Below are 20883 nucleotides of genomic sequence, written 5' to 3' on the forward strand. Positions count from 1 at the left end.
TAGAAGAGCTGTCTGTGCCTTGATGAGCAACAATGACAGTATTTCAGCTGAGGAAAGCCAGAAAGAATTCAAATGCATTTCATGAATCATTAGATTAGGAATTACCAGTAATATACTGAACAAAAATATAAATGTGTAATCATGTGCTGAAATAAAAATCCCAGGTATGTTTCATACTCACAAAAAGCTTATTTCTCTCAATTTTAATGCACAAAAATGTTGACGTCCATGTTAGGGAGCATTTCTACCGTGCCAAAATAATCCATCCACCTGACAGGTGGGACATATCAAGAAGCTGATTAAACAGCATGATCATTATTTTACCAGGCAAGTCAGTTAAGACCAAATTCTTATTTTACAATGATAGCCAAATTCCCCTAACCCAGAAGACGCTGGCCCAATTGTCCGCCACCTTATGGGACTCCCGATCACGGCCGGTTGTGATACAGCCTGGGATCGAATCAGGGTCTGTAGTGACGCCTCTAGCACTGAGATGCAATGCCTTAGACCGCTGTGCCACTCGGGAGCCCAAGGATCTGATGGGACCATAAAAGGCCACTTTAAAATGTGCAGTTTTGTCACAACACAATGCCACAGATGAGGCGTCAAGTTGAGGGAACGTGCAATTGGTATGCTGACTGCAGGAATGCCCACCAGAGCTGTTGGCAGAGCTGTTGGTGGTCTCACAACCGCAGACCACGCCAGCCCAGGACCTCCACATCCAGCTTCTTCACCTGCGGGATCATTTGAGACCAGCTACCCAGACAGCTAATGAAATGGAGGAGTATTTCTGTCTGTAATAAAGCCCTTTTGAGAGGATAAACTCATTCTGATTGGCTGGTCATGGCTCCCCAGTGGGTGGTCCTAAGCCCTCCCAGGCCCACCCATGGCTGCACCCCTGACCAGTCATGTGAAATCCATAGATTAGTGCCTAATGAATTTATTTCAATTGAATGATTTCCTTATATGAACTGTAACTCACTAAAATCTTTGAATTTGTTGCATATTGAATTTATATTATTATTCAGTATTTATATTTTAACACTCCTGATGTCTACTGTCGACAGCTAACTCACTATTACATTCTACCAAACCATTTGACTGAAATCTGGACAGAGACACAATCATGCCTCAGTAAATCTTGGTGGCATGAGTCTGCTGGTGCATCTTGAGGTGATATGACTGTTTGAATCCTTTGCCACACTCTGAACACAGGTAGGGTTTCTCTCCTGTGTGGGTTCTCAGGTGTCTCTTTAGACGGTTGGCGCTGAGAAAGCTCTTGTCACAATGGGTGCAGGAGTAAGGCCGTACCCCTGTGTGGTAGCGCAGGTGAATGGTCAGGTAGCAGGACTGGGTGAACTGCTTCCCGCAGTGGGAGCACTGGAACGGCTTGTGGCCCGTGTGGAAGCGCTCATGCTTTAGAAGCTCCGCATGGGAGAAAAACCCTTTGCCACAATCGGAGCACAGGAACGGTCTCTCCCCCGAGTGGGTTAGCTCGTGCCTGGTCAGTGTGGCCTTGTACACAAAGGTCTTGTCGCACTGCGAGCAGCTGAACACGTTCTCCCTGGTGTGGCAGCGTTCGTGTTTCTTCATGTTCCTCTCCCTCTTGAAGCTCTTCCCACAGAATGAGCACATGAAAGGCATTTCTTCGGAGTGGATCTTCATGTGACTTACCAGCCCTCCCTTGTAGAGGAAACCCTTTCCACACTGCTTGCACTGGTGTGGCCTCTCTTTCAGGTGGGTGCGCTGGTGTGCGGTCAGAGCAGCCTTGTAGGCAAAGTTCTTGCCACAGCTGCAGACATGCAACCTCTCCTCTTGGTGTGTGAGCAGGTGCCTGTTAAGGTACGTACTACTGCTGAATCCCAAGTCACACCGTGGGCATTTGTAAGAGAGCTCAGCCTCGGTGGCGTTCTCCGTGTGAGTCCGGAGGTGTCTGACCAGCGCAGACTTCCAGGAGAACCGACGGTCGCATTCCGAACACCGATACACACCGTTCTCCATGTGGTTCTTCTTGTGCTCTGTGTACGCTGACAAGGACTTGAAGTTCTGCCCACAGATCAGACAGTCATGCTTGCGCCCATCCTTGTGTGTCTGTCCGTGCCTCTCCAGTGACTGCTTGAAGGAGAAGCGGCGTCCGCACTGAGGGCACACGTATGGGCGCTCGCCGGTGTGGACGCGCCGATGGTATTTCAGTAAGGACTGAAACTTGTAGCTGCTGTTACAGTCTGGGCAATCATAGTGTCCCGCTTGGCCTGTTTGGTGCGGAGCAGACAGAGCATCTTCCTGCTCTTCCCCCGAGTGGTTCGTCTCAATGTGCTGCTGGACGGACGCCTCGTCTGAGTTGACGAATGGACACCACCCTGAAGGACCAACAGAGTAGAAGTGAAAACCTGATGGAGTCAATAAGGGCAGGATACAAACAATTATTTAAGCAATGTATGTAGGTAACCACTCAACAGACCAAACAATTACACACTTATGCAAAACTAATAAGGTAATACATGCACCTGTATCTCCTTCCTTTGTTGAGACCACTGGTGAGCCATAGGAGTGTTCCTCACTGTTGAAGATAAACAGGTAGAGGGCAATTCCAAGGTAACAGAGTGACACAGACTCACATTTTTCACTTGTCAAACAAACACCAATGATTTCAAAGTTAAACAAACCATACAACTATGCACAAGGACAACATTGAACAATTTCCACAGAGAATTTTACAAGGATACATTTACTTGAAAAACAGTAGTTTGGTAACAGAATGACAGTTTGTGCTGTCTGTTAATAAACTTTGTTTTTTGTTTGACATACATTTTAAAGTAAAAACATCAGAGTCTCAATATCACTCTGTTACTGTGGAATTGCCCGCCTAGAGCATTAATGCCATGAGAAGACAGTTGAGTTACATCTTATTTTTCACTTAAAATACCAAACTTGTTATTTAACCTTAAAATGTCTGCATCGATCTACTTTACCTCTTAAAATGCAATGGTGTGAAACCCTGGGGGTTCATCAAGCTTCCATCTGTCCTCCTCTTTGGGGTGGCAACCTTTCCCTTGAGCTTCTGCAGGTTCACCATCTGCACCTTCAAGGTCGGTTTCGTTTTCCTACCACTGGTACGGACCTTGACAAGTGTTACAACCTTGTCCAGAAGTCCAGGCACCAACACTGCAGGCTCAGATGAAGTGGACTGACCAGCTCCTTCCTGTGGATTGTGACAGGATTTCCCTCCATCCTCCAACACCGGGTCTGTTTCAGGGGGTTCAATAGCCACCTCTCCTACAATCTCTTTAATCCCTATATCCTCTTTCTCAGACTTCAGGCTTTTTGTAAGTTCCTGCGTTTTGACCTCAGTGCCCTCTGTGTGAACCTTCAGGTGTCTCACCATGGCCGACGCCCAGTTGAACTTCCTGTGGCACTGTGAGCACTGGTAAGCGCCTTGCTCCATATGGCTCTTCTTGTGCTCTGTGCGGGCTGACAAGGACTGAAAGGTCTCCCCACAGATTAAACAGTCGAAACGCGCCCATCCTTATGTGTCTGTTTGTGCCTGTCCAGAGACTGCCTGAAGGAGAAACACCGTCCGCACAGATGGCACACATACGGGCGCTCTCCTGTATGGATGACCTGATGGGCTATTAGTGCAGAGGTAAACTTGAAGCTCTTCTCACAGACTGAGCAGATGTGGGGCCCAGAGGATGTTTGGTGATGGGCGGATGCTGAGTCATTCTCAGCTTCTTCTAGATGCGAGTTGCTCTCCAAGTCCCCCTCTTCATGGTCCTCCATCACTTTCTCCTCTTCCTCCACATCTTCAGCGGGCATTTCTTTAGGCTCTTCTTCGTCCTCCATGGTCTGTGCTTCGTCATCGTTCCCATCCTCCACCTCCTCCTGACCCAAACCTAATTCAACCTCTTCATAATCGGTCAGAGTTACAATTTCCACCTCGAAGTCATCCACAAACTCCTCCAAGGGTTCTGACTGGTTGTCACAGGTGGTCTGCTCAGTGCTGATCATGGTTCTACTGTGTGGCGGGATGGAGAGAGAGGACAGGATGCAGTCGCCCATGGCGCAGGGGGGTACTGTTCAAAGAGAGGATGCTACAATTAGTCAATCCATTTGGATGAATGCCATGTTCAGTTTTAAAACTGCACGGATACATTTGCTACGTGTCACCCACCATGTTGCTCCAAATGTCCAAGACGTTTATGGTGCTGGAGAAGACTCTTCAGATCTGCTGGATGAGATATAACATGGGCACAATCATCCAAGACTGAGGGGGCAGTACCGAGCCATGCCATTGTCTGGGGGACAGATAAAATAATAGATATGTATCTACTGAATATTCCACTTCACATGGTTCCTTGCACAGTTTAATTAATCTGGTACAGCACAATGATTATTAAACAGTAGGTGTGAATAGAAGGTATTCTTTCCCTCACCTGTGCGAGGTCAGGGGTCGGTAGCAGTTGAACCAATCTGGACAGGAACTCCCACAGTAGAGTTTGCAGCTCGATGTCATATTGTGGTCCATACTCCACTGGGAATATCTCCTGAGGGACACAGATGAGGAAGAAAACCCCTCCACATGATTTAATATACAGGTAAATGCAATGCAAAACACTTTACTTCATTGACCTGTAAATCCAATGCAAGAGGACATGTGTTCTGTGAAGTCTCACTGTGAAAAAATGCTCTCTCTCATCAGGGTCTTTAAGCAGGGTCTGGACCAGCTCCAGAAAATGAGTCTCTGACGACTCCACCTCTGTGTCACTTACCTGTAGGATACATCAAATAAGGACACATTTGTCCAACATACAGTGTATCTATAGCAGTGCATTTCACTCCAGTCTACTCCTCCAGGAAGAAGGTATTCATTAACGATCAACTTACATCATTACTGAAGTGGGTAAGTGGTTGAATCATGTACAGCTGGGTTAAGATGACCTGAGGTTCTACAGGATGCTCACTGCGACACAACTCCAGAATGTGCTGCAATAACACATACCCCATGCACCGTTATTCATTAGTTATATAGTTATAGTACGTCAGACTGTTACCATGGTCACCCCATGGCTTTTCAGTCTGAAAAAGTCGCCCTAAAAAATATGCAGTAGTCTCCACAAGCCAGCATGTTGAATAAAATGACATTTACACTCAATTTACCGGTTGTCCGTGCTGTTGTCCTTTTGGCAGTAGAAAATAAAGATCATATTTCCACGGTTTGTATTTTATCTCCTGAAGCATTGCACATGATGCACAATATGCAAACAATAGCCAGAACGTAACCAAACGTTGTCGACTGAAGCATGTCCCCTTCGCAATCAGCTGGAAGCGCATGTGATATACTACAAATGAAAAGTTGTCAACGTTTGGTCACGTGGCCAGTGTTTAGATATTGTGCACGTGTTTACGTCCCATGCATCAGTATTGAAAACGTCTACGGAGAACTGAAAGTCGGATAATAACACTTCCCTGTGGATATTTGGTCACCGATGACCTCCGACATAAGGATAAAAATCAGCAGACAACAGGTAAAGTTTGTCTAAATGAAGTTTATTCAACATTCTGACTTGTAAAAGGACTGTTTTGAAATGCGTGTGCCTACACGAAACTACATCTTCCACTCTCGGATTCTAAAAGGAAACCACATTTACATTTACTGTTTTGAAATGCCAACTTACAAATTGGTGCATTCACCTTATGACATCCAGTGGAACAACTTTACAATAGTGCTAAATCCATCTTCCACTCTGATTCTACAAGGGATCCGAATACATAAGGGCTCTATCTATGCCTTTACACTCACTCATTGGTTGTAACACTCACCCTTGCTCGCAATCCCAAAATAAGTTGGGCCCTGTGCCTATAGATCAGCAACTCAGGGACCATCTCTGTCACCAGGAGACAAACTCTGCCAGCATTGCATAATTCATGGCATCTCGCTGTTGCACCACCTGCCATATGGACGCGGACATAAGCTGAATGGGTGGAACCAAGAGGCAGAGGGAGAGGAGAGGGAGACCTAAAACAGCATGGGAAAATTAATAATAAGGGTGCAATCAGAACGTCAAACGCATACACTGTATATATAAAAGTATGTGGACACCCCTTCAAATTAGTGGATTTGGGTATTTCAGCTAAACCAGTTGCTGACTGATGTATAAAATCTAGCACACAGCCATGCAATCTTCATAGACAAACATTTTCAGTAGAATAGCCTTACTGAAGAGCTCAGTGACTTTCAACGTGGCACCGTCATAGGATGGCAACATTCCAACAAGTCAGTTTGTCAAATTTCTGCCCTGCTAGAGCTGCCCCAGTCAACTGTAAGTGTTGTTATTGTGAAGTGGAAACTCTAGGAGCAACAACAGCTCAGCCTCAAAGTGGTAGGCCACACAAGCTCACAGAACGAGACCATTGAGTGCTGAAGCGCATAGCTCATATAAATTTGTCGGTCCTCGGTTGCAACACTCACTAGAGTTCTAAACTGCCTCTGGAAGCAATGTCAGCACAAGAGCTGTTTGTCGGGAGCTTCGTGAAATGGGTTTCTATGGCCGAGCAGCCACACACAAGCCTAAGATCACCATGCGCAATGCCAAGCTTCAGCTGGAGTGGTGTAACGCTTGCCGCCATTGGACTCTGGAGCATTCTCTGGGATGATGAATCACGCTTCACCATATGGTAGTCCAACAACGAATCTGTGTTTGGCGGAGTCCAGGAGAACACTACCTGTCTGAATGCATAGTGCCAACTATAAAGTTTGGTGGAGTCCAGGAGAACACTACCTGTCTGAATGCATAGTGCCAACTATAAAGTTTGGTGGAGTCCAGGAGAACACTACCTGTCTGAATGCATAGTGCCAACTATAAAGTTTGGTGGAGTCCAGGAGAACACTACCTGTCTGAATGCATAGTGCCAACTATAAAGTTTGGTGGAGTCCAGGAGAACACTACCTGTCTGAATGCATAGTGCCAACTATAAAGTTTGGTGGAGGAATAATGATCGGGGGTTGTTTTTCCATGCTAGAGCCCTTAGTTCCAGTGAAGGGACATCTTAACACTACAGCATACAATGACATTCTAGACCATTCTGTCCTTTCAACTTTGTGGGCAAAAGTTTGGGGAAGGACCTTTCCTGTTTCAGCATGACAATGCCACCGTGCACATAGCGAGATCCATAGAGAAATGGTTTGTCGAGATCGGTCTGTAAAGAACTTGACTGGCCTGCACTGAGCCCTGACCTCAACGAACACCTCTGGGACGAATTGGAACGCGCCTAATCGCCCAACATCAGTGCCCAACCTCACTAATGCCCTTGTGGCCGAATGGAAGCCAGTCCCTGCAGCAATTTTCCAACATCTAGTGGAAAGCCTTCACAGGATATCTAGTGGAGGCTGTTGTTATAGCAGCAAAAGGAGGACCAACCCCATATTAATGCCCATGACTTTTAAATTGTCGACGAGTATGTTTGATGAGATGTTCGAGGAGCAGCTGTCCACAAACTTTGTCATGTGTTGTACCTTCATTGGCTTGGAAAAATAGTATTTCAAAAGAACATTGTAAACAACTTTAAAATCAATCTGCAACATAGCTAGTGTATTATCTGAAATGGTTAAATAACGTTTCACAAGTCTTGTGTAATTGAATGTAGCTTATGCATCTTAATTATGTGTACTGGGGCATATTCAGTGGAGCAAATGTTCATGATTGTTGTAGAAATACGCGAGTACTGCTGTGTCCTGTGGACGTCATTTTTGACTGCAAACAGGCTGTGAACATGGTGTCTTGCCGAACATACCCCAAAATAACTCAAGTAGCAAATAGTATATGCTGCGGCTGGCATATTTGCATGGTCATTTATTAGATACAGCCTACCTGCATTGTCCGCTGCCGAAAATTCCGAGTCCATTTTGTCGCGTGGGCCAAATGCTGACTATTGTTACAAACGTTAGATGGAGGATCCCGTTAGACACGGGATTTAATGCATCGGTTCCTTCCTGAACGCTACAGATTGTAGCAAATAATGTTGTGAACACTACGTTTGCTTTGTCTACGAATGTTTTACTAATTGTAAACCAGTTAATAACATGCTTGTAGCCACGAACGACAAGCAATCCGGAAGTGATCCTGGAATTACTGCGCGTCACAAAGGACCGGTCATCGGAAATGCATCGGATAGTTCACCTAGGAATGATTTAACCGGTATCCAACAGATCTTCTACACAAAGCTACCCAAAGCCTATTGTTTTCTCTACATGGGCCTAACCTGTTCCCCCGCCCAATTGATTTCATTTGAATTACTGGTATGTGTGTCAGAGAGACAGAGGGCTACAAAGTAGAACAAAACACATGTATTGTGCTGGGAACTGTAAAAGACAAGGAGACAAGTTGGCATCCACCTAAGGCTGGTTCATTACCGTAACAGAACATTTTACTAATCTTTGACATTCTTCAAAAGTTATTGACAAACATTTTAATTTACTAGCTCTTCTAATATACCAGCTACTGATTGACTAATTGGATGATCATAGCACTGATTTAGTTTTACAATAAAATAAGTCAAGGACATGATTGAGTTGCAACTCCCTTTGATCAGACAAAATAATAATTGACAGCTATATTTCAATGGCCATGAGCCAGACTGACACGATAACTTATTTTAGAGATCTAATGGTGTTGAAAGACCTTCCTTGACAGAGACATTGTAGAATATAATAGCTGTGAAGGTAAATTTACTTTAATTGTGTCTGCCATTTTTTCCAATTGTGCTGCTGCCCTTACTTCACGCTTGGTTGGAATTTTCTCCAAAGTCTGAGCTCTGGACTGCCTCTGACCCCGAGTGGTTCTCCATGTGTTTCTTCAGTTTGGACGAGGTGGGAAAGTTTTTCATACACTGGTTACAGACAAATGTCTGCACCCCTGTATGAAAGCGTTTGTGTCGTGCCAAGTCTGACGAACTCCTAAACTTCAGCTGACAATCAGGGCAGGGGTAAGGGCGTTCCCCGGTGTGAATGCGGATGTGTAGTTGTACCTCTGCAGGGGTGAGAAATGTCTTCCCACAGTGGACGCAGGGGAATGGTCTTTCCCCTGTGTGTATGAGATGGTGCCTGGTCAAAGCGTAGGGTTTGGTGAATCCTTTCCCACAGTAAGAACAAGGGTAAGGGCGCACGCCAGTGTGGGAGATGATATGTTCCTGTTGGGATTTTTGCTCTTAAACCTCTTGTCACACTGATTGCAAGCGTACGGTCTCTCATCAGTGTGGGAGCGGTGGTGCTTGGACAGCTCCCCTGGGACAGAAAGCTCTTCCCACACTGAGAGCAGAGGAAGGGTCTCTCCCGGTGTGCATTCTCTCATGTCTGCTCAGGATGGATATCAATGTGAACCTCTTGGGACAGTAGGAGCACTGGAAAGGCCTCTCGCCCGTGTGAACTATTTGGTGTTTCTTGAGCAGGAAGAGGAAGGAAAAGCATCTCCCACACTGGTTGCACTGGTGCGGTCGTTCGCCGCTGTGGGAGAACATGTGCCTCTTCACATCAGCTTTGCGCGTATAGCTCTTGTCGCAGTGCGGGCACTTGAACTGCCGCTTGACCAGGTGGGTCTGCCGGTGTTGGGAGCGAGCCAGCAGGGAGTGGAAGCTTTCGCCACACTGCTGGCAGATGTACTGAAGGCTGGTCCCGTGGCTCTTTCTGTGCTCCAGCAACTCAGAGGAGGAGGGGAAGCTCTTGCCACAGATGGAGCAGAGGTGGGGTAGGTCGCTCTCGCCCAGGTGGGAACTTCTGTGGTGGGCTGTCAGAGAGCGGAGGTTGGCAAAGGAGCTCCCGCACTGCTGGCAGGGGAAAGAGATGGATGTCCCACCATGTTTCTTCTCATGCTTGGTCAGGTCCCACGAATGCTGGAAGGTCCTGTCGCATTGAGAGCAGTGGAAAGGTCTCTCACCCGTGTGGGTGAGCTGGTGTCTCCTCACATCGGAGGAGCGAGTGAAGAGCCTACCGCACGTGGCACATGTGTGGGACTTATGGTAGCCTTTTGCTTTCGTGGGAATCCCAGCATTACCGGTTTGATTCTCAGAGTTTTCGGTTATTAAAGTTTTTGAAGAAAGGAGAGGTTTGATTGATGTGAATATCTGGCCAGTGTTGTCAGGACATGGTGAAACCGCTGCTCTGTTTTTCCAAGACACATTGGGCTTGTTGTACTCCTCTGTGTGAATGCTTTGCATGTGGAGGTGAAGGCTCTTTTCCTCCAGACTGTGGTAGGCACACATAGGGCAGGTAAAGGGGGTCACCTTGTCAGATCCACCTGGGAGACAGAAGTCAGACAAGGCATGTTTTATTTGCATGGCTTGGGAATTAAATAAAATGCTCATTGAAAAATATATTGAGACCACACAATGAAAGACATACATCTTCCAAACATTCATATTTTTTCCAAATGTTGGTCCCTCAGTTGTTGCTACTGTGAATATGTACAGTTGAAGTCAGAAGTTTACATACACCTTAGCCAAATACATTACAACTCAGGTTTCACAATTCCTGACATTTAATCCTAGTAAAAATTCCCTGTCTTAGGTCAGTTAGGATCACCACTTTATTTTAAGAATGTGAAATGTCAGAATAATAGTAGAGAATGACAGTCCCAGTGGGTCAGAAGTTTACATAAGGCATTGCCTTTAAAATGGTTTAACTTGGATCAAACATTTTGGGTAGCCAGCCTTCCACAAGCTTCCCACAATAAGTTGGGTGAATTTTGGACCATTCCTCCTGACAGAGCTGTGTAACTGAGTCAGGTTTGTAGGCCTCCTTGCTCACACAAGCTTTTTCAGTTCTGCCCACACATTTTCTATAGGATTGAGGTCAGGGCTTTGTGATGGCCACTCCAATACCTTGACTTTGTTGTCCTTAAGCCATTTTGCCACAACTTTGGAAGTATGCTTGGGGTCATTGTCCATTTAGAAGACCCATTTGCAACCAAGCTTTAACTTCCTGACTGATGTCTTGAGATGTTGCTTCAATATATCCACACAATTGTCCTACTTCATGATGCCATCTATTTTGTCAAGTGTACCAGTTCCTCCTGCAGCAAAGCACCCCCACAACATGATGCTGCCACCCCTGTGTTTCACGGTTGGGATGGTGTTCTTCAGCTTGCAGCCTCTCCCTTTTCCTCCAAACATAACAATGGTCATTATGGCCAAACAGTTCTATTTTTGTGTCATCAGATCAGAGGACATTTCTCCAAAAAGTACGATCTTTGTCCCCATGTGTAGTTTCAAACCATACTTTTTTTATGGAGGTTTTGGAGCAGTTGCTTCTTCCTTGCTGAGCGGCCTTTCAGGTTATATCGTTATTGGACTTGTTTTACTGTGGATATAGATACTTTTGTACCCGTTTCCTCCAGCATCTTCACAAGGTCCTTTGCTGTTGTTCTGGGATTGATTTGCACTTTTCACACCAAAGTAAATTCATCTCTAGGAGACAGAACGCGTCTCCTTCCTGAGCGGTATGACGGCTGCGTGGTCTCATGGTGTTTATACTTGCGTACTATTGTTTGTACAGACGAACGTGGTACCTTCAGGCATTTGGAAATTTCTCCCAAGGATGAACCAGACTTGTGGAGGTCTAGAATTTTTGGCTGGGCTGATTTCTTTGGATTTTCCCATGATGTCAAGCAAAGAGACACTGCGTTTGAAGGTAGGCCTTGAAATACATCCACAGGTACACCTCCAATTGACTCAAATGATGTCAATTAGCCTATCAGAAGCTTCAAAAGCTGTGACGTTTTCTGGAATTTTCCAAGCTGTTTAAAGGCACAGTCAACTTAGTGTATGTAAACTTCTGACCCACTGGAATTGTGATACACTGAATTATAAGTGAAATAATCTGTCTGTAAACAATTGTTGGCAAAATTACTTGTGTCATGCACATAGTAGATGTCCTAACCGGCTTGCCAAAGCTATAGTTTGCTAACAGGACATTTGTGGAGTGGTTGAAAAATGAGTTTTAATGACTCCAACCTAAATGTGTGTAAACTTCTGACTTCACTGTATATAACCATCTCCCTGATGACTGTCAGAATAGTCACTATCGGAATAGTTGGAGAGATCATTATTACCGGCTTCTCTTCCCCTGGGTGAGTTGACATAAACCATGCTTGAGGCCTCACCGTTGTTCCTGTGATTAAAAACGAAAACAAAAATATCACTAATTTGATGACAAAATGGCAGATTCCTTTTTAAATGACAGTACTCCTATTCTCTAATCATCACTCATACTTGTTCTCAGTGTTCTTTTTCCTCCTCCAAGTTCTTGGCGTCTTCGACTGCAGCCGTGTAGACCGCCTCACATTTGACGTCACAGGTTGTTGGGTTTGAAAGTTGACCACTTGGGACGTGTCCTTCCCTTCCTGGTTCACACATACAATCACAGTCTCTGATTGGCCGTCCTGATCTGCCACCACCTCATCTTGGACATCTTTTTTGACTGCTTCAGTCTCTGTCCCAGTTCCAATGTCTTCACTGATATTAACAGCTTCATCTGCTTGCTCCACCGGAACACTCACTGTGTCCATCTCTTCCTCGGCTGCACTCATCTCCTCCCCCACGTAGCCATATTCTTCAACGACTGTCATCTCCAGATTCATATCCTCAGCTTTAAGTTCAACCACCTCCTCCCGCAGTGGAGAGGCGTTTGACGGTACGTATTCCTCGTTCATCGTCTCTACAATCTCTTCTTCCACCTCTGTTCCAACCTCCACTTCAGTGTAAACTGTTACTACTACCGCATCAGTGTCCTCTAAAGACATGTGGCCCAGCACGTCTGCCGAGTTATGTGACGACTCTGACCGGATGACAAAAGTGGTCGGCTCAGTGGTGACCACCATTTTAGGGGTGGACAGAGAGGAGAGGATGCTGTCGCCCATGGAGGAGGAGAGAGCAGCTGAACAAGAGAAGACAAGAACTGTGTCGTAAAAAGACCTGTGAGTTTTAAACAGTACTGTGCTACAAAATGTTGCATCATGATTTGGTAATCATTACAGGAGACTTACAAGGTTCTTTTAAATGTCCAAAACTCTTATGGTGCTGGAGAATGAGGTTCAGATTCTCTGGGGTAGACTGCATACACTCCTCCAGGACTGAAGGGGCAGAGCTGAGCCATGTCGCGGTCTGAAAGGGAATGTGTTTTAGAAATGCATTTTATATTCAATCACCGTAGCCTAAAGAATTGTGTTTGTCTTCCCAAAATGTACTATTCCCAACCTGTGCTAGATTTATGCAACATCCAATATCAGAAAGTCTAAATTGCCAGAAGCTATGCATGCCACAATGCTCAATACCTGCTTGAGATCTGGTACTGGAAACAGTTGTTCCAGTCTGGAGAGGAACTCCCATGTTAACGTCTGCACCGCTGTGTCATAATGTCGGCCATATTGTTCCGGGAACACCTCCTGTTGGGGGAACATTATTTAAATGGAGGCAAGGCGATGGATTGTAACTTTTCCCGGGCGTGACACTCCCATTGTTTTCAGTAAAACCTTGGCGTAAGCAGCGCGGTCCTGCAAGAGGCTCACAGCGCCGAGTGTAAAATTACCTGAAAGAAGCACTCCCTCTCGATTGGGTCCTTCAGCAGTGATTGGACAAGCACCACAAAATTTGATTCAGATGCTTCCACCTCTGCGTCTCTGTACTGCAAGACAGTAAACAGATACAATCATCTCATCACATCACATAGTGGCTGTGTGCACTCAAATCCACTTGGAAAACAACCAAGTTCTGTTCTAAGAGGCAGCGCCTCTTCAACCTCAGGAGGCTGACGAAATTTGGCTTGTCACCAAAAGCACTCACAAACTTCTACAGATGCACAATCGAGAGCATCCTGGCGGGCTGTATCACCGCCTGGTACGGCAACTGCTCCGCCCACAACCGTAAGGCTCTCCAGAGGGTAGTGAGGTCTGCACAACGCATCACCGGGGCAAACTACCTGCCCTCCAGGACACCTACACCACCCGATGTTACAGGAAGGCCATAAAGATCATCAAGGACAACAACCACCCGAGCCACTGCCTGTTCACCCCGCTATCATCCAGAAGACGAGGTCAGTACAGGTGCATCAAAGCTGGGACCGAGAGACTGAAAAACAGCTTCTATCTCAAGGCCATCAGACTGTTAAACAGCCACCACTAACATTTCTGTGGTTGCTGCCAACACACTGACTAAACCTCAGCCACTTTAATAATGGGAATTGATGGGAAATTATGTAAAATATATCACTAGCCACTTTAAACAATGCTACCTAATATAATGTTTACATACCCTACATTATTCATCTCATATGTATACGTATATACTGTACTCTATATCATCTACTGCATCCTTATGTAATACATGTATCACTAGCCACTTTAACTATGCCACTTTGTTTACATACTCATCTCATATGTATATACTGTACTCGATACCATCTACTGCTTCTTGCCTATGCCGCTCTGTACCATCACTCATTCATATATCTTTATGTACATATTCTTTATCCCCTTACACTTGTGTGTATTGGACAGTAGTTTTGGAATTGTTAGTTAGATTACTTGTTGGTTATTACTGCATTGTCGGAACTAGAAGCACAAGCATTTCGCTACACTCGCATTAACATCTGCTAACCATATATATGTGAGAAATAAAATTTGATTTGATAATAGGACTATAGCCCACTTACTCCTGTGCATCCTGGAGTAACAGTGGGCATGCTGTCCAGGTAAGGTTGGATGGTTTGAGGGTCGGCAGGGCCTCGGCACAGCTCCAGAACCAACTGAATCACACAGTAGAAACAAGTATTAACTGTGGTACAAACCTGTAGCTGGAGAAACCATGTCATTGTCATCTCTCAATCAACTCAGGTGGGGAGTACCCATTCATAGGATTCATAGGATTGCAGACAGGTACATAATGTATAGAACAGACCCAATTCTCTACTCATCATCATAGGAAATTCTCTCTCTTCTGTTCAATATATTTCATTTGCGCTTTTCAGGGCTCTCCAGCCAACTGAATAACCCTATGCCCCCTGACTCGTCTCTCACCCGTGCTCTCAGACCTAGAATGAGCTGAGCTCTATGTCTGTGGCTCAGCAGCTCTGGAATGGCCTCTGTCACCAGAGTCACAAACTCCTCCAACTTCTCATAGTGCCTCACATCTCTTTGCTGAGCCACCTGCCACATGGCAGCAGACAGGAGCCGCAAGGGTGGAACCAGGAGGTGCAGAGAAGAAAGACTGAGAACTGGATCTGAAATGTTGGTGTACAAATGGACAAACATTCAATCAGAAGTCAGAACACTGTTCAAAATATATACAGTAGTAATATATCATTATGTCTGTCAGCTAATGATGCGGACAATAATTTATAATCTCGTCGTTACAGGATGGGGCTCCATAGAATAGAAGCATCAGTCATTAGCCTTTGTCAGGATTAATTTGCATTAAGCAATAACTTTACCATTCACATTGTCTTTACTTTAAATTGATAGCTAGTTAGATAGGATTACAAGCACACTTGGCTTAACAATGCAGTCATAACAACCGGTTTTAGCCGGGGATCAACTGATAGCTAACTATGCCACTTTTTACATGGGGCTTTTGATATTAGTTCTGCAGATATTAGCTAGCATGGTAACGTTATCTAGAAGTTATTTTATTACACACCATTGACGTCTTTAGATAGTCCACATGCATCCATGGCTATAAATATACGTATGTAAAAGCGCAGAATAATTTGAGAACAAAATTATTTGACTGCTCCCCAACGAGCGAAGTAACATCGATCTACTTCCCCAAAACTTCCGGTACCCAAGACTGGACTCAATTTTCGTTCCGCATGTACCTTTTCCAAAATAGAAGTCATAGAAAATAACAAGCTCTCCAAGCTGCCGGCCTACATTACAACTAACATGGCTCTGTTAGATTTGAGTTGATTTCCTTTGAACAATATTGTAGCCTACTGCAAGACAAAAACGTTACTTTTATTACCTTTATTACCTAATGAATACTCCGTTAAAGATACAGAAGTTTTGCCTCTGGGGGTGCTGATGAGCCAAAATGTGTCCATTAGAAAAGGAAATACTGTAAATACTGTCTATTGACCCGAGATAGCAGATTGATTCATATTATGTATATCAGCCATGAAGACAACACTCGAGCCTACATATTTTCCCTAATTTTTGAACATAAGAGTAGAGGCCTGCACTCGCCTCTCAACAACCAGCCTGTGTACCGGTAGCAACTGTCCTCTTCATTCTACAAAGGAAGGTGTGCAATAGTTCTCTCTTTTTAATGTCAAAACAAAGTAGGTCATCTAAATAAAATAATATGCCCTTTGATGTTTGATTCCTGGCAGCAAAAAGCACATCTCAAATATACAATCAAGTTCCAAGCTGTGACAGAATTAACAATTCACAGTATGAGGCTCAACTCTTGTTGTTACAGGCCTCTAATACAAATGGCCTGTCTTACTTTACATTCAAAAAACAACATATGAATAGCAATGACACAGCAATATCGTCAACAAACAGCCTCAACTGCTGCATGAGTTCGCTCGTGTGTACGCAGAAGATGCAGTCTGTTGTAAGCCTTCCCACATTCAGTACACACGTATGGCTTCTCTCCCGTGTGGCTGAGCATGTGTCTCTTCAGTGGAGTGGTGCTGTTATAGCGATTTCCACACAAGCTGCAGGAGTAGGGCTTCTCTCCTGTGTGTATACGCTTATGTACTGTAAGATAGCAGGACTGGGTAAAACTTTTCCCACACTGCTCACATTTGAATGGTCGTTCTCCAGTGTGGTAGCGCTGATGTTTCACCACCTCGGAGTAAGTTAAAAAACTTTTACCGCACTGAGAGCACATATGTGGCCTCTCCCCTGTATGCATGCGATTATGCCTGGTCAGATCAGTGGACTTGGAAAATCTCTTCCCACACTGTGAGCAGGGGAAAGGACGCTCCCCTGTATGAGTCTGTAAGTGTTTCTTTAAAAACCGATTGGCCTTGAAAGTCTTTCCACACTCCAGACAAGGGAAGGGTCTCTCCTCTGAGTGACACTGAAGGTGTTTTGACAATTCACCAGAGGACAGAAATCTTTTTCCACAGTCAGGGCAAAGAAATGGTCTCTCTCCTGTGTGAATTCTCTCATGTCTAGTCAAGATCTGTAGTTGTGTGAATCTCTTTGGACAATGAGAGCACTGGTAAGGCCGCTCACCTGTATGAGTTCTCTGGTGTTTGATCAAGTTCGATAGCCTTGGGAAATTTTTAGGACAATGGGAACACAGAAATGAACCCTCTTCCTTATGAGCATTCAAATAGTGTTGCCTAAGACAAACTAGCTGCGTGAAGTTCATGTTGCATATTGAACACTGGAATGGTCGCGCGCCATTGTGCATTTGCATGTGTTTTGTGAGGGCATCCGAGTTTTGACATTTCTTCAAACACTGGTTGCACTGCAGCGGGTCACCACCGGAATGAATCAGCTGGTGTCGCTTCATTTGGGATATCTGACTGAAAGACATGTCACATTCTGGACATTTGTGTTCACCCTCTTCGCTGGGACACTGCTCACTCTCAAGGCCTGCTGGGAGGTTTAACTTGATCCCACAGTCAGAGACTGGCGACTCTGCTAAATGAGCCACACTGCAGTGTGTCTTTAGATCTTCCTCCCGATCGAAGCCCTCTCCACACGCGCAGCACTGGAACGGCCTTGACCCTAGGCCCTTTCGCTGGTGTCTTTTCAAGTCGAAGGAGTACTGGAAAGTCTTCCTACATTGGGTGCACCTATAAGGCCGCTCCCCAGTGTGGGATCTCTGGTGTCTCCTCATATCTGTCGCTCGAGAGAAGGTCTTTCCACACACAGAGCATGTTTTGGAGTGTGATGTATGCTTGCCAGACTTCCCCAGTGTGTGGGGAATGTCTGAGAGACATGGGTTCAGAGCGGTGCTGCTGGAAGACCCTGTAGGGGTTTCTGTTTCATTTTCAGCAAGCATCCTTCTGTACTCCTCTGGGTGAAGCGCTTTAAGGTGTTGCCGGAGGTTCACCTCGTCAGCATGGTTAAAGAGGACTGAGAGCAGGCGAAGACAAGAGAGGGAGCCTCCACCGTCCCACCTGCAGGGGAACAGAGAAAGGAGCATACTGTATATTTAGAAAGTTATAAAAAATTATAATCCAACTTATTCTAAACCAGGCATCTGGATCATATTCAACATTGCCAAATCTATTCAATTAAAATGATGAAACATTCAGAGAATTCTAACGACATCCAAGTGTACCTATAGTACCATAGAACCCTTGTGTTGATATAACATTGCAAACCTTTATTTCCATTCATTGTGGAGCTGTCAGAAGTGGCGCTGAGGTCTTCAGAGTCTTCCCTAAAGATAGCGATAACAAAAGCACAATTGATGTCCAATGACACTGCACTTGATTGATTTTATTTGACAGTTTAACAAAGCCATAGAAAGTACAAACATGTTTAAACGTGACAGGGATAACACAATGAAGTCAATGACACATTTCCATTGTGATCCTTTTAAAGTAAATGGTGAAATTGCTTTAAAACCTTAAGTCCCCTCCCACCCCTCATTCTTACCTTGGGTCTGGAGACAGGTATAAAGGGACACCCCAGGTCCCATTAGCCTCCTCCAATGCCTTGAGCTGCCCTCCATTGGGACCTCTTGATCCCACGGTCTTCATCTGGAGTCTTGTGTTTCTTCTCAATGGTTGAGAGTTGGAGGACATTTGGAGAGGCAGGACACTGACGTCCAGTCTCTGGAACCCTAATGTGGGTTTTTGGTGCAGACAGGATGGGACCAGTTCTGGCTGGTTCATTACTTCTTGTGGCGTACATTGGGAACTTCCTTGATCCGTGACAGTTTGGGGGACATAACCAGCTTCATTTCTCTCCTGCTCATCCTTCTCAAGCCCCTCCTCTGTGAAATCATTTTCTTCATGTGGGTTCTCATAGTGGTTGGACGGTCTGTCAATTGTATTCTCTGCACATATAGGCCCAACTAACTCCGGATGTTCAACATGCTCCTCCTCCTCATAAATCATTTCCACCTCTCTATTCATTGACTCCAGATCCACACACATCCCCCACCTCTGCGCAGAAAACGGCTTCCTCTATGTTCATGGCACTGGTTTTCTCTGAAACAAGCTCAGCGTCTCCGTTCGGATGCCCCACTTCCTCACAAATAACCTCCACTTCTCCCTCTTGACGTTCTTCCTCGCTTGCATTGGCTACCATCTCCCGCTCTTCCCCATTCAAGTCAGCCTGACTGTCTCTTTGGTTCTGTGACTCAGTCTTCTCTATACTAAACTCCCTTTCCTCTCTGGTGTATGTACAGGTCCCCAGCTCCACTTCTGCATATTCAGTCACTACTACAGACTCTGTTTCCATCTCTTCACCATATAAGGCTGGGTCCATACAACCATCCATCAACTCTGATTGGATCTCTGTGTCTGTCTTTCTAGTGGCCACCACCACTACCGGAGTGAAAGACAGAGAGGAGAAAGATGCAGTCGCCAGCAGAGGAGGAAGAAGTTGCTGATTGAGAGGTGAAAGGAGACAATTAACAGTGAGATGTTATTTATTTTAATAAACTGCTGGGATATGAATAAAGGGGGAATGTTACAATCCTAAAAGCATTTCCTTGAATCATTCAAATGTAACAATTTGCATACCTCCTTTACTAATTCTGGATGTTTTTTTTTTTTTTTTTAAGTGGTTTACCATTGGTGTCCAAATATCCTAGTTCTCTATGATGTTGCAGTAGAGTCTTCAACTGCAGAGGCTGAGATAGAGAGTTGACACACTCTTCCAAGATAGAGGGTCCAGCATTGAGCCAAGACACTGTCTACGAGATGGGGAGCACACATTAATATAATATGCAATCAAAATCGGTCCAGTTGTTCTTAAATAAAATATTCTAAATGCCCCAAGATGTCTCATCATGTCTAATACATATACTGAGTAACCAATGCAACGTTTTGTGAAGAGTGCTGCAGTGCTCCACATGAGATGTCTTAGCATGTTAATTCATCGTGGGCATTATGACATGAAAGAAAGATGCAGACATTCTTTATGCAAACATTTAAACAAGACAACTTTATTCACAAGCTCATGCTTGATAATGGAGGTCTGAGGAGTGGTCTAATGATGAGGTTCTGCCCGAGTACCTGTTTGAGGTCTGGTACTGGAAGGAGCTGCTCCAGCCTGGAGAGAAACTCCCACATTAATCCTTGCAGGGCAGAGTCATACTTGGGTCCATAGTCTACAGGAAACACTTCCTAATGGGAGAGATTAAAAAGACAGGGGGTGGTCAATTATTTGGCTGGCTACTTTTCACATAGAATTTTTCTTTCAAAGATTAAATGTAGCCTAAGAACATGAAGCGGTAGGTTGATTATCACAAACAAAACATAAAACATAAAATGTAGCCTAGATACTACTGGTTTCATCTGTTTTGTTATACCAATGTTGACAGACCATACAAATGTTCAAACTTTGGTGTTTAAAAAAACATATACTGACCTGGAAGAAATGTTCCCTCTCAACTGGGTCTTGGATAAGAGTTTGTACCAGTGCAAGGAAATTTGATTTAGAGGCTTCCAAGGAAATTTGATTTAGAGGCTTCCGCTTCTGCACAACAAAACTGGGGAAATAACCTCTTGAATAAATGTACTGTAATTCTGACAAGATCGAGTGAGAACATCATTACAGAGGATTGAGGAATATCTTAAGACTCACGTCTGGATCCCCGGATGTGATCTTGCAGCGTGGATCCTGTCCAGATGGCTCTGAAGCCCTGCTGTCTGCTCCGTGCGGCACAACTCCAAAACCAACTGGCGGAAAAAACACAGAT

General features: G+C 44.9%; 3 protein-coding genes across 5 annotated transcripts; all 3 read right to left on the reverse strand.

Annotated features, from left to right (window-relative positions):
• Positions 1-924: 924 nt before the first annotated feature.
• On the reverse strand, positions 925-3526 carry LOC127924346 (gastrula zinc finger protein XlCGF57.1-like). The gene is made up of 3 exons (XM_052508951.1): positions 2973-3526; positions 2508-2560; positions 925-2390 (listed from the first exon to the last, which is right to left on the reverse strand). Exons 1-3 carry the CDS (start codon positions 3443-3445, stop codon positions 1132-1134), a joined length of 1785 nt encoding a protein of 594 aa, XP_052364911.1. The 5' UTR covers positions 3446-3526; the 3' UTR covers positions 925-1131.
• Positions 3502-9265, reverse strand: LOC127906022 (zinc finger protein 286A-like). Of its 3 annotated transcripts, XM_052508952.1 has the most exons (7): positions 7869-9265; positions 5821-6016; positions 4885-4983; positions 4674-4769; positions 4434-4544; positions 4172-4295; positions 3502-4073 (listed from the first exon to the last, which is right to left on the reverse strand). In XM_052508952.1, the coding sequence occupies exons 2-7, from the start codon at positions 5953-5955 to the stop codon at positions 3502-3504; spliced, it is 1137 nt and encodes a 378-aa protein (XP_052364912.1). In that variant the 5' UTR covers positions 5956-6016; positions 7869-9265. The 3 variants fall into 3 exon arrangements, with proteins under 3 accessions (XP_052364912.1, XP_052364913.1, XP_052364914.1); XM_052508953.1 differs by lacking the exon at positions 5821-6016; XM_052508954.1 differs by lacking the exons at positions 4674-4769; positions 4885-4983; positions 5821-6016 and having other exon boundaries at positions 7869-9264.
• On the reverse strand, positions 9247-20625 carry LOC118373996 (zinc finger protein 287-like). Its single transcript, XM_052508933.1, has 11 exons — positions 20553-20625; positions 20198-20308; positions 19752-19875; positions 15063-15265; positions 14699-14791; positions 13577-13672; positions 13323-13433; positions 13035-13152; positions 12262-12925; positions 12102-12160; positions 9247-10289 (listed from the first exon to the last, which is right to left on the reverse strand). Exons 2-11 carry the CDS (start codon positions 20252-20254, stop codon positions 9247-9249), a joined length of 2568 nt encoding a protein of 855 aa, XP_052364893.1. The 5' UTR covers positions 20255-20308; positions 20553-20625.
• Positions 20626-20883: the final 258 nt, after the last annotated feature.

This window comes from Oncorhynchus keta, unplaced genomic scaffold (genome assembly GCF_023373465.1).
Source record: "Oncorhynchus keta strain PuntledgeMale-10-30-2019 unplaced genomic scaffold, Oket_V2 Un_contig_3968_pilon_pilon, whole genome shotgun sequence".
In the NCBI taxonomy this organism is placed as follows: Eukaryota; Metazoa; Chordata; class Actinopteri; order Salmoniformes; family Salmonidae; genus Oncorhynchus; species Oncorhynchus keta.

What these genes read in the sequence shown, in the direction of transcription:
- LOC118373996 (XM_052508933.1), bottom strand. Translation starts at nt 20,254, where the DNA reads ATGTGGGAGTTTCTCTCCAGGCTGGAGCAGCTCCTTCCAGTACCAGAC. An exon ending in CAGTACCAGACCTCAAACAG is followed by an intron (nt 19,876 to 20,197) that starts GTACTCGGGCAG and finishes CCCATCTCGTAG; the next exon opens with ACAGTGTCTTGGCTCAATGC. An exon ending in TTCTAGGTCTGAGAGCACGG is followed by an intron (nt 14,792 to 15,062) that starts GTGAGAGACGAG and finishes TGTGTGATTCAG; the next exon opens with TTGGTTCTGGAGCTGTGCCG.
- LOC127924346 (XM_052508951.1), bottom strand. Translation starts at nt 3,445, where the DNA reads ATGGAGCAAGGCGCTTACCAGTGCTCACAGTGCCACAGGAAGTTCAAC. An exon ending in ACACCATTGCATTTTAAGAG is followed by an intron (nt 2,561 to 2,972) that starts GTAAAGTAGATC and finishes TATCTTCAACAG; the next exon opens with TGAGGAACACTCCTATGGCT. An exon ending in AACAAAGGAAGGAGATACAG is followed by an intron (nt 2,391 to 2,507) that starts GTGCATGTATTA and finishes TGACTCCATCAG; the next exon opens with GTTTTCACTTCTACTCTGTT.
- LOC127906022 (XM_052508952.1), bottom strand. Translation starts at nt 5,955, where the DNA reads ATGGCAGGTGGTGCAACAGCGAGATGCCATGAATTATGCAATGCTGGC. An exon ending in TTTTGGGATTGCGAGCAAGG is followed by an intron (nt 4,984 to 5,820) that starts GTGAGTGTTACA and finishes GTGTTATTGCAG; the next exon opens with CACATTCTGGAGTTGTGTCG. An exon ending in TGGACATTTGGAGCAACATG is followed by an intron (nt 4,074 to 4,171) that starts GTGGGTGACACG and finishes CTCTTTGAACAG; the next exon opens with TACCCCCCTGCGCCATGGGC.